General features: G+C 33.1%; 1 protein-coding gene across 1 annotated transcript; it reads left to right on the forward strand.

Annotated features, from left to right (window-relative positions):
- Positions 1 to 1,431: 1,431 nt before the first annotated feature.
- On the forward strand, positions 1,432 to 9,053 carry LOC139488801 (uncharacterized). The gene is made up of 3 exons (XM_071274719.1): positions 1,432 to 6,774; positions 7,368 to 7,483; positions 7,872 to 9,053. Exon 1 carries the CDS (start codon positions 2,795 to 2,797, stop codon positions 6,209 to 6,211), a length of 3,417 nt encoding a protein of 1,138 aa, XP_071130820.1. The 5' UTR covers positions 1,432 to 2,794; the 3' UTR covers positions 6,212 to 6,774; positions 7,368 to 7,483; positions 7,872 to 9,053.
- The last annotated feature ends 3,295 nt before the right edge of the window (positions 9,054 to 12,348 follow it).

Genomic DNA, 12,348 nt, shown 5'->3' on the forward strand with positions numbered 1-12,348 from the left:
AAGATGAATTTCATTTCACTTTAAAATGTACAAAACTAAATATAATTAGAGACCAACTGTTTTCCAAAATTAGTGAAATAGTTCCCTCTTTTTTAAATATGACTAATGAAGCAAGATTTAAATTTTTATATACGTGTGTTGAGACTGATATAATTAGAATTATTGTTAAATTTATAAGCGACATGTACATTTCTAGAAATGTTTTATTAAGCACTAAATAACTTTGTGGTACCACCTCCTCATATAATGTTTATGAAATTGCTATGATATATATATGTTTGTATCTTTGTGTATAACAAATTTGTATTGTCTTGGTATCAATCCTGTAATTTTGGATTTTAAACCAATAAAAATTACTTACTTACTTACTTACTTATCCAAACTACAAGGAAGAAACTGAGCGCGAGATCGTATAAAGTGTCAGGTTGTGAGGATACATGTCGATCAGTTTGATCACATGTATGGATTTCTGTTGTTTCTAATTTAAAGTTCCCCAAGGGTGACTGGGGAAACGAAATGTGGTCACTTGGTCTTCTCCCGACCGGCAGTAAAACGAAGTGGGGCGTCCGTTTGGCTGAGCGGGATGTATCAAGTTCGCAGTCACGTCCGGTCAGAATGGAGACGTTAAGTCCGATGCCTCGTGTAAAAACCCTTGCATCAACTCTTTGAGGAGTCCGAAGGTGGCCTGTTGCAATGGAAAATTTCTATCCCAATCTAATATACCATCATTTTCCAGTGGCAGTCTAAATTTTCCCGATCATCATCCCGAATGGTCTCTATTATGACAAAACCTACCTATTGTTTTTATTGTTAACTTGTTCACAGTGTGGGAACGGAACTGTACGGTGTTTTTATATTTTGGTCATTCGGGAGACTGTCAAGCGGTGCTCCGACATTCGAAAAACAACAAGTTGATGAATGTAAGTTTTGATTAACGCAAAACCACAGGCGCTTGGGTCTATGATACAGATTTTTTTTTTTTTTTTTTTTTTTTTTTTCTTTTATTAAAATATTCAATTTTCTATATTTATAATACATATCTATCACTTCTGTGCATGTCTCACCTAGTTTCGAGTGATTTAAACGACCCAGAGAAAATACCCAATTTTACTATCCATACTAAGAATTTGTTTCTTAGTATGGATAGTAAAATTGGGTATTTTCTCTGGGTAGTGATTTAAACGACCCAGAGAAAATACCCAATTTTACTATCCATACTAAGAATTTGTTTCTTAGTATGGATAGTAAAATTGGGTATTTTCTCTGGGTCGTTTAAATCACTCGAAACTAGGTGAGACATGCACAGAAGTGATAGATATGTATTATAAATATAGAAAATTGAATATTTTAATAAAAGAAAAAAAAAAAAAAAAAAAAAGAAATCTGTATCATAGACCCAAGCGCCTGTGCGCAAAACGTTACAATATTAAGTTTCTGCTTAAAGATTTGGTAACGAAAACATTCTACACATATATATATAGACCAATCAAATGCTGTAAGCGACATATACAGCCAGACGTTTTCTATTAAACGGTTGAGCTCCGAGTAAATCGCTCAAAATTCTTCATCAACAGCGACTAAAAGTTAAAAAAAAAAATCAAAAGGATATTCATAACTACACCAATTTTTACAATTAAGCCTTTGGTGATATATAGTCTTACCATTCTGAAAGTTCTATAACGATTGTTTCAGTAGAAAATTAAATAAATCAATTTTCTTGATGTTGGTTAATATTATTGACTGTACAATCGCTTGCTCGCCTGCTGTATTCTCGCCCGGAGCCTTTCTGTACAATCACTCGGGCAAAATAATAAAATAGATTGCATATTTATTTCATTGTTTTCTATTTCTTCACTCAATATTGATGTATTAAATATATCAATAAGAGTGAACATAAATTTTGTCCTTGTTTTCCAATTACGTTTCAATCAAGTACACCATTCTAACGCACACGTAGTTTTTCTATACCAGAGACACATAAATCGAAAATCAGTATACAAGACAAAAACGTAAAGCACACATCATAATAAATCTCGATTAAAAATAATAAGCTCGTCACACAAAATGCAGTCAATAAAGTAATTATTTCAAATATTCCACTATTTTCTATATACAAAATTGATAAATTTACTTTCAAGTTTTGGGAATTGATTTCAACTTTGGTCACAATATAAAAAAATACGAAGATTTCCTCTGTTTTCTGTGACAGCTTATATACTAAACCTATAAATGTTACGGCCTGATTATGCACGAACTATAATTGTCACTGGACAATAATTAAGCACCAATCAATCAAATACTATCTATTTAAATACACGTATCATACTACATGGAATACAATTTAGCGTTCAATCTTTAATTTTTCACTAGGATACACACCATGGACGGAAACGAAATTTTCAAATGTATATATTGCCAACTAACGACACGAGATTTCGGGGAGATTATAGACCATAATATAATTAACCATGGTGATGTTTTGTTTAAAAATTAGAATCGTTAACACTTTTCAAACAGCCACACAGGAAAGAACTAAAAATTACAATATTATTTCAAATGAAATTTTGAGGAATGGAAAAATCATAATTCCAAATAAAGAGACAATGACTATAAAACTTTCTAGACTTCCCGAGGAAAATGATCCATTTTTGCACTTTCAAAAAAATAAAAAGTCTAAAATGGAACTACCTTTAGAACAGATATTTCTGAAAGAGCAACAGAATTTCTCTTCAAACAAATACAAGATTTACCAATACCACAATCTGATTTGCAGGATGAACAGGAAGAAATAGTTATGGAAACGCATGGAGAACATTTTTTAGATACTGATATTTCAACGGAGTTGTATGAACTTTTACCATCAGTTATCCAAACCCTTAAGAATGAAGGGGAAATGGACTCTTACGTGAAGTTCAATAGGCTTCTGGCCGGGAATAAACTGCCTCTAAAAAATATTGCGTTCTTGTTATTTAAGGATGTGGTTTCGTGGTATTCGTTGGACGACTCTCATAAAATGCGTTATTCCCCGGAGGTGAAACAGTTTTGGCGAGTAGGCCTGAAACTTTTTAAGGGAAGGTTTCTGAGATTTATGAGTGGAATGAAAAATCAAGGTCAAGATATTCAGAGACATTTGAATCCCGAAGATTCAGCAATTAACTTTGCAGTACCAGATCGTAAATCATTGGATGGATCAGATATATCAGAAACTCTTAAAAACTTGACACCAAGAATTTTCCATGAAATGATTGATATGCTTCACGAACACGACCAAGACCAACTTCAGACATACAAAATTTGTTTTGATGGAAAGAAATTAAATGCTGGTGTCGATGGTCAAAAAAGTGGAGACATAAATCTTTGGGGATATGAAGGCCCTCCATCGCTTCAAAAGATTGAAAATAGGTATGAAAATGATTTAAAATGCATTTCATCGTTAGAAAGGGCCATTTCTACTCTTGATATTCGCCACATAACAGACTTGGCATATGTGCCTGAATCTTGCAAAGATGGTATTACTGAAACCGGTAAAAATGTTTTAACAGTCATAAGTGAACGATTGTCAGCCTTGCGTAAAGTGAAACAGAAGAAGGAAATCTCACTTGAGAAGATTAAAAAAATATGCACAACTCCGGAAATGAATGCTAAATATTCTTATGCCATTAGCGCTATCAGAACTTTCATCTACAGAATTGGTGCATGCATTGATAGACTACTAAACTTAGTTGATACGTTAGGGTATGCATTATCCGTTATCAATGATGTGTCTTTTTTATACTGCAGAGGTAAAATATGTTATTTGTCCGAGCAACAAAACTATGTATGTCTGACAGGAATTCAGAATGATACAATCAAAAGAGACGATGTGTCTACATTTGATACAACATTTATTAAACAGAAATCTACAGCATGGAAAACTATACGCTCATTCGCCAAAGTTACAGGGAGCACATGTTTTGATGCATTGGGTTTAGGTGGACTCAAGAAACAAAAAGAACATTTTGAATATGTATTTTCTGGAAAGGAAAAGACAGAACCTAGTCCAGAGGTTAAAAAATACATGCAACATTGTACTGTTAATGAAATAAATTGTGTAGCGACTCTGGTGTCAAAAGTTCTTCCCGTTTTTTATCCTACACAATCATATTTCGAAGAAGGATGTAAAGTAGACTATCTTGATAATACTTTCATGCTACTTGTGAGTCCCGATGGTAGTTTGAGATCATCATGTGAATTTGGAGGTAAGAAGCTTTGCTTTGCTGTGGAGATAAAATGCCCATACCCTGGTAACGTGTACAAACCGAAGGTTTACTATGAATTGCCGCATTATTATGTCCCGCAGATTCTTAGTGAGATGTCAGTTTTAGAAACTAACTGCATAATTTTTCTCTGCTATAGCTTGGAAAGTACAATAGTTTTTGAGGCAGACTTTGACAGTATGTTATGGGATCAGATAATGTCGAGACTTATTCAATGTTATGGAAAAGCAGACAGTAAGTGTCCAACGAAGCTTCCCAGTGATTTAAAGGAATTTCAAGAAAAAATGAAACAGTATTGTAAAGACAATGTTCGGTTAATTGCAGAAGTACCATCAGTAGTTGCCAAAACGTGTGGTCATGATGAAGTATCATCTGATAAAAATGACGCAAAATATAATCAACATAAATCATTGCAGCAAATATCCGCTGAAAGTTGTACAGTTTCAAATTTAAATAAGACTGTTTATGAAATTATGGAAACTGTCAAAGAAGCATATGGCTTAATACGCCACATAGCAACCGAAGTGGTAGTTTATCTCATATCCGATCTCAACCGATCACACATACCAGAAAGGCAACATTCCGTCCCAATCGGATATGCCATGAAAGGGTACAGTATGACAACAGATGTAATGCGAAACATGGTAAATGACATACTGGAAAAATGTTATCACGGAGGATTGTATGTTCCTGTCATTTCTTTTGATGGCCAATGGTATACAATTGCCGTTCGTTCAGCAAACAACGAACCACTTACAATACTTCAGCTGATGAAAGATGTGTATAAACAAGCTCGAAGCATAAAGAAATCTGATATGTTGAAACACATGAAACAGATTAATTTAGTACCCAAGCTTAGTAACCGGGAAGAAGTATTTGAATTGATAGACAATCAAGTGGAAGACAAAATAACAATACTTAATGGTAAAGAACTGAAGACACCAATTTATACATTATGGAAGAAAAAGGAGACCCCTTACCTTTTACACACGTCAAGTACTGTTGCAGCATTATTGTTTACTAACAGCACAGTTGAAAATAAAGAAATAACTGAGGAACATGAAAATTCAAGAACAGAATTCCTTGATAATCTTCCGGAAAATATTGCACCCCTTATAGAAAATGACATACTTGAGCAGGTAACAAATGAACTAGATATATCTTCTCATCAAGTCGATAGCATGTTTCATACAGATATTTCTGCTGAATTAAGGACTATTTTTCAAGACGATGATTCACATTTACTTATAAATGAAGCTTCTGCGATACAGAGACATATAGAGAATAACTCACTAAATGACGAAAGTGTGGAGAATAGCATCCAAAGTCCTAAAATTCAAGAAAAAAGAACAATCGAAGATGAAGAATTTATCAAGATGTTGTCAGCGCTTCAAACTGACAGCAAAGTAAAAAAAAAATGGGAATCAATTAGTTTGTCAGAGTTTAAAACTATATTCAAAAGTATTGAAGAAATAAGAAAACATTTCTACAGAGTGGAAATTCAAGTTTGTATGATATCAATAACTGATTTTTTAAAGGCTCAACACATTAGGTTTGCTGTTTCGTGGACAAAATATAAACTATCAGACTTGATGTTCAACCTTGTAAATCAACCCGAAGTCTTTATGACAAGATCAAGATCTATGAAAAAACTGTATTGCTTAAAAACTCTTTGCTTGATGTCTATTTCTAAATTTCCAAAGGACGTTTTGAATATTGTCTATGCAGAACACATTTATCCCACTGAAGAACTGAAATGGAGAAATAACATGCCGTTTGCTCAATCTACACATATTGAAGGATTGAATACAAACATTCAATGGTATTCTAAACCAGAATACGTTTCGAATCGTTTTATGCATCTTTTCAGTTTATTGGACTGTCTGACATCATTTATTAACAAATGCCCGAATAAAATGTTGCAGCACTGGAATCGTAGAAGCAGGCATACATAGTAATGCTTGGTCAAAGGTTCAAGGCAAACATCTAAAGATGGAAAAGAAATCATTAGTAGCGCACTCGTTGGCGATCTTATAGACAAACTAAGAAATGTTTACGCTCAAAAAACATTCTCCAACGAAGTTGAGACAGCAATGACAGAAAATGGAGATTAAGAGGAAGCCAATTTTTGTAAACTTATCAGAGAATGGTACCAAGCTGAAGATGAACCTGGAATTGCAGCTTTAGAACGGTGTGAGAGGCGACTTAACTTTCGAAATTGGCTTATGGACAAGATTGATATTGGCAAATTCCCCCCTCCAGGGCGACATGTGAAAGGGATTCCTATAGTGATGTTTGAAGGTTTAATGACTAATATTGAGAGAAGAATTCAGCTTTTCCCGTTCATTAAGAGTGGAGCATACAATGTACGAGCTCTTGGCAGTCTTGAATCGGAAAATTTCTTTGGGCAGTTCCAGGATTTAGACCCAAAAGGAAGTGGTGTATTGAGACCTGACGATGTTTCAACTGCTATCAGTACAGCATGTGAACTGACCCAAGCCAGATTTGACCCAAACAGGTACTTGTAATTTGGAATGTTTATTTTGTCTGTACATAGAAAAACTTCATCAAAGATACTAGTATCAGGCTATAAATTTTGGTATGCTGTATTGGTATTTGGTATTTCAGTAAAATTCATTAAGTAATCTCAAAACAGAACATATTGACCTATAAATAAAATAACAGAAGGTACCTAGCAAGGATAACAAAGCACTCGACCCTCTATTGTTTTGTGTACTATATTTTGTCTGTAGATATTTTGTTTTACAGCCTTGGTGTTATCAGTTTATTTTCAACTTAGAAGTTTGAATTTTCCTTTTGTATCTTTCCTATCTCTTCTATTCGAATTTATCAAACATAACAAGACAAAGGTTACTGTGAAAATTCAGTAAGTTACCAACCAACCAACCAACCAACCAACCAAATAACAATTTAAGCTCACCAGTGACCTCAGCCTGAAAATATTGGAAGGTTATAACCATAATGAGCTTTTTTCTCTCTGTTATTTAAATCAAATATAATTTACAGATACAAATTTCAATCAGATATAAGAGGTATGCTTTACATTCTTTAAAAAAATGTTTTTCTTATTGTATTTCATATTAATTTCAGGGTATTTTACATGAATACAAGTCGTGCAAAAGTATATCCAGTGAAAGAGTTGGAGACGAACTCAGAACATTTAGATACTCGCAACTACGTTTCCAAGTGAATATGATAAATACAAGGTATACATGTATTATTGAAATTTTTATTTTCAAAATGGAACCAGTTTATAGTTTAATTCATTAATTTGTGTCATTCAAATTATTCAAATAGCAATTCAGGACCATTACTCATTACAGAAACATTACAAAGGGTCAATATTAAACTTTACTTTTATGTTATCAGTTGCCTCACATAACACGTAAAATGATCGACTGAATGGAAACGACATAAAGTGCAACTTCTAAATCGATGAAAGACCATAAAATATTTATGTATATGAATTTTTCGAGAAGTAATTATATTGGCGTGTTGCTTAGACTTGAATCATGATGGCAACTATTAATATGGAGTCATCGTAATCTTAAACGCGAGTACTGGCATGTTCTCATGTTTCAATTTGTGTTACAGAGATCACATGTTCGACTTATCTGAACGTGGCGAAAGGCAACACCCAAAGAGAAAGTCGGGATAAATAAGCAGACCAGGTATGCCAAGCAGAGGTATAAAGCCAGTTAGGGAGCATCATCGCTGTGATGAAACGAAGATACTACCTCATGTAAGAATGGGACTTTCAGTGAATGAAATCAACCAATAACATTTCACTTGCTTTTGATTTTGTTACCACTGTTTATCTATGAATGATGTTTTTAAATTGTTACCATTATTTTAAAACACAATGCTGAATTTTAATATTCATTAAAATATTTTAATAACAGTTAACAGTTAAGATTTTATTCCAGCATCATATCGTCTATAATATAAATAAAAAAAGCAAACAAACATGTCCTATGTGCATTTATTAATGTAACGGTAAACATAAAATAAAATACAAATAATAACAAATGAATCATCAACAACTGGTAAAAAGCTGAATGAAATGTCAAAAATATAATGATTGGTAAAAAGAGTATATCTAAAAAATGTATTTTCTGAATAATTAAATTGATTTTTTTTATATCATACAAACATTTTTATTCAAAATATAAATGGAAAAACTTTAATCCGATAAAATAGGTAAAGGTTTTGTGAATGGTTTGAGTCGTAATATATGTTATATTATTTGTGCCTATTCCTTTACGTGTAATATGCTATAATTTTTTGTATTGTATATATGTAAAATGATATACTGTATAAAAATAAAGAATAGAAAAAGATAGAACAAAGTCTCAAAAGAAGACTTCAATATCAAATTGAAAAATAAACAAAATTTACATATCAATATATTTACCAAATTACTATGCCCAATTCTGAAGAGTTACAAGGTAACGATTTTCAAGTAATTACAGCCAATTTCCTAATGCATGTACAACAAAACTTTGGTTAGCTTGCTTGCTTTGTTTGTATATTGTACAATCATAAAGACAACACCCAATTAAATTCAAATATGATATATACAGGTTAAACCTTGCCTATATAAATTGTTTAAAGATGTCAATCTTATTAACATAGCTTGTATAAACAATTATACAAACAAATCAATCAAGCCAACCAAAGTTTTACTTTCCAAGCATTAAGAAATCAGCTGTAATTTTTGTATTATCTTTCAGTTACTATCTTAGTTGCACATGTTGTTATGATAAGCTAAGCTAGACCGCCACTTGAACTGTTTGCCACATTTCGTACAAGCAACAAATCTGCCATTATGGATGGCTTTGGTGTGTTCTGTTGGGGAGGATTTTGATGACACAACTAGTTGGCACACAGAACACTCATATGTGGTTTTCTCCTCTTTGCTTCTATGGCAGGTATTGTGATGTTGAAGTAAAGATTTCTTGTATTGGTATGTTGCATTACAGATACTGCACCTTTCCTTAAGTGCAGTATCATGAGATGCAACATGACCCTTGTAGTTCCAAAGGGTAGCAAACCCCCTTTGGCAAACGTAACACTGATATCTAAACACCTTCTCATGTATTGTTTTTACATGAAGTGAGAGTCCGTAAGGAGTTTTGTACATTTTCCCACAAATGCTACAAAGTTGTGTTTTGGTTGTTACTTCATGTGCAGGGGCTGCATGTTTACTGTCCATGCGGCGTGTCAAATTTCTTTTATAATTACTTGAAAATTGACAAACGTTACATTTAAACTCATTTTGGTTTTCTGTTTCCACTTCAATCGTTACAAGCGATTCATCAATTCCTTCTATTTCGAAAGATTCATCCATGGTCAATTTCTGAAAATTGAAAGAAACCAAACATTATTTTCATTGCATGGTTTTGTGGTGAAATCAAATAAGTAGGTATGATGTTTTGCGTTTCAAGAAGATTTGAATTTATGAAATAAAATCAATCTTTAAAGTTTCAATAATCTTGATTGTCATCTGGGTAAATTAGGTGCACTATGCACTCCTGTTTACATGTTAAACGTTTGTTCATTGTTGAAGGCCATACGGTGACCTGTAGCTGTTAATTTCTGTGTCAGTTATCGCAATGACAATTATACCAAATCTTCTATTTTATGTATCGCCTGTACATACTGAGCATGCAAGTTTCCAACGCCTTATACAATATATGACAACCATATACAACAAATAATGAGGTCTTTTTAAGATTTTAAGAAGGAAAACGGCAGCATGGAGATGTTATGTTAAGAGCTGTAAATGTAAAGTCCAGTGTTAAAGATATAAATCAAGTTCCAGAAGGGGATTTAAAGGGTTTCTCTAGGGACCCTCTTTTTGTGGTCTAAATTTGGTTGAATATATAGGGAAATCACTGAAGCATGACTGGAGCGGATCCCCTCTTAAACACTTATGAAAATTTATGGTTCCGCCACTGAGTGCACAGCGCTACATAGATAAAAGTCCAGCGATGAAGATACCAACAAAACTCCAGTGGTATATTTGTTACTGTAGTAGCTATATAAAACGTTAAACGCTGGAGATGTGAATTTTGGCACTGTAGATGTCAATAAAGCGTAGTAGAGCAAAGTCCAGCGGTAGAGGTGTAATGTCCTGCACTGAAAACAGTCCAGTGCTGAAGAGATAAACACGATCGCTTCAGATCTAAAGTTTAATGTTGTAGATATATAAACAGTACAACGGTGGAAATGTGAAGTTTGCCGCTGTCAATGTCAATTCAAGCGCTGTATATTTAAAGGACAATACTTATATATATATATATATATATATCTAGCGCTTAACGCTAATACATTTTATATACTAATCTAAAGTGCGGAAAAGGAGAAAGAGACATACTCGCGCTTTAAACTTAAAGGAACTAAGTTTTTCAATTTTATTTGATTTCGATCCTAATAATTAAGAGATGCATTTATGATATTTATCTCATACAAAAGTTGTGGTTTTAAAGTCAAGCGTCATAAATCTTAAAGTAGCCCTTTTCACAGAAAGTCTTAAGTGTAGAATTAATCTTACGACAAAAATGTTTAGTTGAATTGTTAAGGAATATTTTAGACTTACATGTAAGATGCATGTAACACTTAAGATTTTTAGTGAAAAGAGTTCGTACAGATTCAAAGATTTAAAGTCAAGCGCTGAAGACCTAAAGTACACATCTTAACATTTCAGCTCAAGCGCTCGGGATGGAACAAATCCAGTGGTCGACTTTATATCTACACAGCGCACGACTTTGTATCTCAATTGCTTGATTTTAAATCTTTAGCAGTGGATGGATTTGAAATCTGCAGCGCTGGACTTAAAATTAATGGCTCTGGATTTTTTTTGTTTTATCTCAAGCGCTTGATTTCAAAAACCACTCTTAGTAGGAAGCAATCCCAAAATTATTGGGATCGAAATTAAATACCATGTTTAAAGTTGATAAGGGAGGTTTTTTTTGTTTGTCTTCATAACGATGGGTTGTCTGTTTACTTTTTATGCCCCACCTACGATAGTAGAGGGGCATTATGTTTTCTGGTCTGTGCGTCCGTTCGTCCGTCCGTCCGTTCGTCCGTCTGTCCCGCTTCAGGTTAAAGTTTTTGGTCAAGGTAGTTTTTGATGAAGTTGAAGTCCAATCAACTTCAAACTTAGTACACATGTTCCCTATGATATGATCTTTCTAATTTTAATGCCAAATTAGAGTTTTTATCCCAATCTCACGGTCCACTGAACATAGAAAATGAAAGTGTGAGTGGGGCATTCGTGTACTGAGGACACATTCTTGTTATTGATTAATTTTGGAACAAGTCTATGTATCTTATTATATGAAAAATGGAACTCCAAATTGATTGATGCTTTTACATGCTTTGTATCATCATAAAATCGTTTTAAAAAAAGAATTAACAATGCCATAGCAAGTCGAACAAACCGCGCTATACATTGCAGGATTGAAACACGAAGTTTTAACAATTAAGTTCATTTTATGTTTTCTCCATTAATAAATAAACAAATTCCAAAATGTATCTTGTGTTTGTATTTGTCAGCTAGTTTGTTAATAATAATATAGATCTTACGTGTGTGTCAGGACGTCTCGATTACTACTTACTTTGGAGTCAATTCAATAATTTATGGGAACACTACAACTGATGATATTAATATAAATATATAAAGAAGTTTATCAGGTCAATGTATATATTTATAAATATCCCATTGGCTATAAAATATAATCTGAGTTTTTATTTGAAGATATTTGATTTGTAAATTTCCTTTTTCTATATACATTTGTACTAAAATCGAGGTTTCTTATTATTACTGTAGCCAAAATCATTACTCTGCTCCCAAGCGACATTACAGAACTGCTTCAAGTGATAATACAGTCGAAAGTTGTTTACCGACAAGCGACCGTACAGTGAAAAATATTTAGTGACTTATGTTTTCAAAGATTTAGAACTATTTTCTAGTGTAAACATGGTGAAGTTGTATATGATGAAAAAATATATAATAATTCTTATTAAACAACTTAAAATTTTGTTAAAAAACCCTTTTAAAGTCAGA

Source organism: Mytilus edulis, chromosome 9 (genome assembly GCF_963676685.1).
Source record: "Mytilus edulis chromosome 9, xbMytEdul2.2, whole genome shotgun sequence".
Classification (NCBI taxonomy): domain Eukaryota; kingdom Metazoa; phylum Mollusca; class Bivalvia; order Mytilida; family Mytilidae; genus Mytilus; species Mytilus edulis.